We start from the raw sequence: 6,477 nt of genomic DNA, 5'->3' as shown, positions 1-6,477 counted from the left end.
TGCTTATTTGCTGCTCAAAAAACATTTATTATTATCAATGTTGACAAATTATGCTGATTAATATTTTTAATAAAACCGTGATATATTCTTTTCATGACTTCGATGAAGAGTTCAAAAGCACAGCATTTGTTAGAATTTTTATGTAACAATGTTAGACTTTAATGCCACTTTTGATCAATTCTTGCTGAATAAGTTTTAATTTCTTTGAAAAAAGATAACTGTCAGGGTGTCACAATATATGGGTTTTCTAAAGAAAAACATTTGTGTTCTTCCATTTGCTGATTTGCACTACTTTAATCTGTTTCCACTGTCATAGAAAACCCTTGATAATAGCTCAGCTTCATTATCAATATTTCATTGGCAAGAAATCTCTTTAAAAATATTTTTGCAGTAATAAAAACATCTGAAAAATATGTATTGATCAAAAGGGTAGCAAGTCTAATTTCAGTGTCAATGTTGCTTTGAACTAAATTATTCTTAATATATGTTTGTTGTAACTTGGTTTGGTTTTGTATCCTGTTTTATTAAATCAGAAGAAAATAATTCATAAATGGTCAATGAAAATCACATACAATTTGTTTACACATTGAAAGCTGTGCAAAAGACTGTCCAACATTGTTGATTTGATTGAAGTTGTAAAAGTTTGCCAAACTTGTGGCATCCAATAGCCAGAATGTAATGAACTGTCCATGAGTACTGCTGTTATTATATGCTCTTATGTCAGTGTGTCTTCACTTCTGATGTACTCTCCAATATCAGCCTGATGGAAAACCACAATGGACATGGGGTCGACCTTCCGACACTCCTGTGTGGTCTTCGCTGCGACTCCAAAGCCCTGAAATGAGATCAAGACAGTAAGTGCATACAAAGGTCACTGCATACTTTTCTTAACCTGACAACAGTTGTTTCATCTTGAGGATTTTCAAACAAAAATGTCTCACCAGCGGTACATCAGACATTGAATATACCACCACTCCTTGGTACTGCGATGTGTTTTCTGTGATTCTCCCCAGACCGGATTTCATGATGTGATTTCCATACAGGAATGACTGCTCTGATCCAGGCTTCACCCACACCTTAAACTACAGAGGCATACATGAAGCAGATTACATTATGAACCGAGACATACTGTGTACTTGTATATGAACCAGGATTATTATCGTTAACAAACTATAAAACATTGCTGTTAATTTAAATAAAGCTGAAATAAAATAAAATATATAAATATCCGTTGAAAAACATGGTAACACTTTACAATAAAGTTGTTCCAAAACCTGAATGAGTTTCTTTCTTCTGTTCAATACAAAAGAAGATATTTTAAAGAATGTTTGTAACCAGACAGTTGGCACCCATTTGATTACATAGTATTTTTTTCCCTACTATAGAAGTCAATGGGTGCCGTCAACTGTCTTGTTACCAACATTATTTAAAATATCTTCATTTGTGTTCAACAGAAGAGAGAAACTCATTCTCCCTTGACAACTTGAGTGTGAGTAAATGATTTTTGGGTGAACTATCCCTTTAATAAATGCTATAGATTGTGGAAGCATTGTCCATTGTTAGTTCATGTTAACTATTTGTAGTTAAATAATGCTAACAAATTGAAACTTATTGTAAAGAGAAAATTAGAAATGTTGCCTTGGTAATAAATTTAAAAAGGTTTGAGTTGAAGCACTAAAATTATTACCTGGGTACATGCTACCCTCAGGAGATATCATTAGGAAGCATGGCATTAGTTTTCATTGTTATGCTGATGATACTCAGCTCTATATTTCTTCCAAACCTAACGAAACTTACCAATCCACAAAATGAACGGAATCACGTGTCTAGTCTTGAATAGAAAACCGCATTTTTCCATCTTAAAAATATATCTAAATTACGTCATATGCTCTCAATGACAGATGTGGAACAGTTAGTGCATGCGTTTATGACATCAAGGCTAGATTGTTGTAATAATATTTGCTATTATGGGTGGTTACCCTGCACGCTTAATAAACAAACTACAGCTGGTCCAAAACGCAACAGCTAGAGTTCTTACCAGAACCAGGAAGTATGACCATATTAGTCCGGTTCTGTCAACACTGCATTGGCTCCCTATTAAACATTGTATACATTTTAAAATATTGCTGATTACTTACAAAGCACTAAATGGTTTAGCTCCCCAGTACTTGAGCGAGGTCTTAACGCATTATAGCCCTTCACGTCTATTGCGATCTCAAAATTCCGGCCAGTTAATAATACCTAGAATATCAAAATTGACTGCTGGCGGTAGATCCTTTTCCTATTTTGCACCAAAACTTTGGAACAGTCTTCCTAATATTGTCCGGGAAGCAGACACAGTCTGTCAGTTCAAAGCTAGACTAAAAACACATCTCTATGACCTAGCATACACATAACACATTATAGACTTATATAATTCAATGTTAGGCTGCATAGATTAGGTCAGGCAGAACCGGGAACACTTCCCATAAATCCCAATGTACTCGTTACATCATAAGAAGGATGGCGTCTTTGCTAATAATAGTCTCTCTTTTTAACTGCAGTCCGCCGGATCCAGGCCGTATCCAGATCTGATGAAGGACCTGCGCCTGGACACGACGACAACCCAGTCCTGAAGTGTCAACTAGTCTCTCCCCTGTGATGTCCTCCTTCCCTTCCCTTTACCTCTGTACTGATAAAACGTTGTCGGGATAATTCCGGTTCACGTGGTTACGCGGAAGCGATAAAGAATTCTGTATTATACATTTTTCAAGGCTTGTACCTTGGAACCTGTTTCATGGTGTGTGTTCTTGAACCACCAGGCACTGTTTTGTGCAAATGAGCGGCCGGATCGAATTAAGGGTTTTCTGTTAGAGTGGTGTGTTAGCGGCCCCTAAGTTAATAAATAATGATCATTGCGACGGAAGTGAATCAATCAAAACTAACTTTAGCTGGACAATAACTTTATTCTAGAGCTGCAGTAAAGCCAAAATAATCTCCGTTACTTTAATTTCCTATTATCACTGTAAAGCTGCTTTGAAACAACCTATATTGTTAAAAGCGCTATATAAATGAAGGTGACTTGACTTGACCTGGAAATAAATAAAACTTAAAACTACGGAGCTGTTTACACAACACCACTTTCAACTAAAAATGTAAAACTTTTTATGCGTTTTGGCTGTTTATTTACATGAAAACATTTACGCGGGTTTGGGGGCCTGAAAACGCAAACTTTTGAAAATAGGTTTCAAAGTGCAAGTTTTTGAAAACAATACCGTTATCATCTATGTGTAAACTACAAAATCGTCATACACATGCTTATGTGTTCAGTCTATAGACGCGTAGTGTTTCTTAACAAAGTGACATCACCAACTACTGGCCTGATATGCATAATACAGCAGTTTAAGTTGTTTTCGTGAATCAGTATGAACGGATCATCTTGACAACGTTGACGTCTGTTTGCGAAAAACGCAAAGGAAAAAAAATTCTATTTTTAGTAGTTGTTGTGTAAACACCCTACCCTAAAACTAAAATAAAACTAAATAGCAGTTTTAAAAAAAACTGATAACATGACAAAAGCACATAACAAAATTTCTACAAATTAAACAAAAATTAACATGATAATTAATCATATAAAAATAATAGCTAATTCAAAATATTAAAAAACTAAAATAACATTAGTGCTTATATGAAGCTTCAAAGCAACTCCATAGTAATACCGAGGATAATAACAGCGTTATTAATAATGTAATGTTGTAGTAAGTAGTAAGGGACTGTTCGTTTTTTATTTAAGGGGCCACCGGAGGAGTTTTGAGATTTGTTGTCAAAAAAGACTTGACCCTCCCTTAGCCAGCAATAAATTTTTCTATGACCCTCCAAAATGATTGTGAAAAAATGCATGACCCTCCCCGATAATTTTTTGATTTCTGTACTGGTTTGCGCTTGGTAAAGATGTTCAGAAGCCATTGTTTGTTTACAACTATGACAAACCTCTGCGTACGTTACATTACACTCCACGTTTATGGTGGCCATTTCAGTAGATTATAATACTCACATTGTTGTGGAAACACAATAAGCAACACTTCCTGCATACTACTCATCTAACGTTTGTATTCACATGAAATATAACAACATTGAGACCATTCAACAAAGCACAGTGGGTATAACAAATTCAACACATTTGCTCAGTCATTGTATATTTTAGCATAGGTATTACCTTTAAAAGCTGCCGAAGCCTAACATTATCCAAAACTGCATTTGGAGACACGAGCGTCAATTTGGGAGTTTGCATAACGTTTACTCATTCCTTCTCATCTCGTTTGCACAATTTCAAATCACCGGGACCGAAAGGATATTTGAAGAGTTGCCTACGTATTGGCGCCAGAAATCACATTCGCGCTTTGCTGCTAGTGCCCAGTGCCGTGCCCTCTCAATAGTTTTGAAACTTTTTCTAGAGCGACCACTGATTGATTGTACGGGGGTCATGTGACACGTGGAGTATTTATTTTGCATGTATTTGAAAGATTTTTCAGTGTAATTCTATTCAAAGTTAATATCATCAATAATATTCATATTAAAACGGATTTAAAAACAGTTTTAAAAAATCACTGGCAAACCTTTTTTTTTTAATTCTCGCGACTCACCCGAGGGTCGTGCGCAGTGTCACCACTCGAAACCCACAGCGCGAGGCTCAGGCAATTATTTTACTCCCCATACCGTTCAAGAAAAAAGGAAATGAAGGATAAACGTGGTGTGCAGAGGGGTAGGTGCCTGCAATGTCTGCAGCTACTGTGGATGCACACCAGTACACCACCTTCAAGTCCCAGAGACCGAGTTGGGTCAGAAATTTGGAAGTTGCCAGAAATTCGACCAGGTATTTGTCTACATTTGACATGGTTTATGTTCCTAGCGTTTCTGCTGTTGGTTTGAAGCTTTAAAAGAATTGTTGCTAGGCAACGTGAAACCTTTGAGCTAGTCAGCTACATTCCAGCTTCAAAAACAAAACGTATTGGTTACAAAATATATAATAAAGAAGAATGGCAGACATTTAGGCCAAAGTGGGCGAAGATAAAAATCCAAAATATTTAAAATTATATTTTATCTTTGTTATTAAAAATAAGAAAAAAGATAAACAACATATAAACTGCTTAAACAACTATAAACAAACTGCTTTATTATTTTTTTTCCAGCTATAGATGTATAACAGTAGCATTCAAGAAAGAAATGTATGAACAATATAAAAATAAAACGCTATATACACTTCACTGAAGTTATGTTTTTGTGCTTCCAGCTAGCGGTCCGTACTTTCGTCCTCAGAATGTTGTGATCCATTTTGAAATAAAGCGCGTTCACAAGAGCCTACTGTGATTGTTGGGGTGGGGTCAGGTGTTGTGCATTAATGGGTTGGGGGATGGTGCGATTTTTGCTGGGTCAGACCCATCTGCTAGCGATGGAGAGGGGGGGACTGAGGGAGCTACATGGAGCTACATTGAAAATATGCACCGAAAAAGCCACTTTAAAATTTAGATGTTTTCATAAATACAAAAGTTGAGTGACCCTCCCCCTAGACTAAAAAAAAGTTTTATGACCCTCCCCTCACCAAAGAAAAAAACGACATGACCCTCCCTTATTTTCCTCCGGTGGCCCCTTCCATAAATACCGAAAGGTCCCTAATGTAATGTTACAAAATACATAATCAGAATGAATATTTACCTTAGCATATGGAGCGAGGAAATCGAGAGCTGTGATGTGCAGACGGAACTTCTGCGTCTTCGTGAACTTTCCAAAACACGTGCCAACTGATACCAGTTTATCTCGGGAGATATTTGTAGCCAACTTCAGGATTTTTTCACTAGAATGGAGAAGATGTCAATAAAGATTACTACTCAATCACATTCATATTTACATTATTGCTAAAGACCCCATGAAAGTAAAACTAGACTTTGTTGGTTTTTATTCATCAAGTCAACTTATGTAGCGCTTCATACAATACAGATTGTTTCAAGGCAGCTTCACAGTAATAAACGGGAAAATAGCAAACTTCATAAAATATGAGAAATTCAAATTCTGCTATAAAGCAGCTCTACGAAAACAAAGTGACACTATTCAGCTCAAGTGAGTTGTAACTGAATAGTGTACACTTAAAGGTTGATGACATAAAATTATTGCAGCCACATGCATTATAAACACTTGTTTTGGCACCAAAATAATGATTACTGGTCTTGCCCAAAGCAAACTGTCTTTTTAAAGCTCCAGTAGGTAGCTTTTGTAAACAAATATTTGTTAAAACTGTCATTATGTCCTGAAAGTAGAATATGAGACAGATAATCTGTGAAAAAAATCAAGCTCCTCTGGCTCCTCCCTGTGGTCCTACTGCCATTTGCAGAAATACACCGGTCTCGGTCAGAAACAACCAATCAGAGCCAGGAGGAATGTCTTAGCAGTGTCAATCACGCTCGTGTATGCGCTGCTCACCCCTCTCTTGCACAGCGCGAGCGC

At 36.6% G+C, this 6,477-nt stretch overlaps 1 protein-coding gene across 1 annotated transcript in view; it reads right to left on the bottom strand.

The window, feature by feature from the left end:
- Window positions 1-6: 6 nt before the first annotated feature.
- Window positions 7-6,477, bottom strand: part of nip7 (NIP7 nucleolar pre-rRNA processing protein) — a 9,473-nt gene continuing 3,002 nt past the window's right edge. The window contains exons 3-5 of the mRNA XM_077193879.1: window positions 5,692-5,830; window positions 942-1,082; window positions 7-835 (exon numbers count right to left, since the gene is read on the bottom strand). Coding sequence (XP_077049994.1) covers window positions 716-835; window positions 942-1,082; window positions 5,692-5,830 — 400 coding nt within the window. The 3' untranslated portion in view covers window positions 7-715. The remainder of the gene's footprint in view (window positions 836-941; window positions 1,083-5,691; window positions 5,831-6,477) is intronic.

This window comes from Siphateles boraxobius, unplaced genomic scaffold, assembly GCF_051911475.1.
Source record: "Siphateles boraxobius isolate OS27281-9 unplaced genomic scaffold, OSU_SipBor_1 31, whole genome shotgun sequence".
Classification (NCBI taxonomy): domain Eukaryota; kingdom Metazoa; phylum Chordata; class Actinopteri; order Cypriniformes; family Leuciscidae; genus Siphateles; species Siphateles boraxobius.
This window is presented reverse-complemented; position numbering and strand designations above follow the sequence as displayed.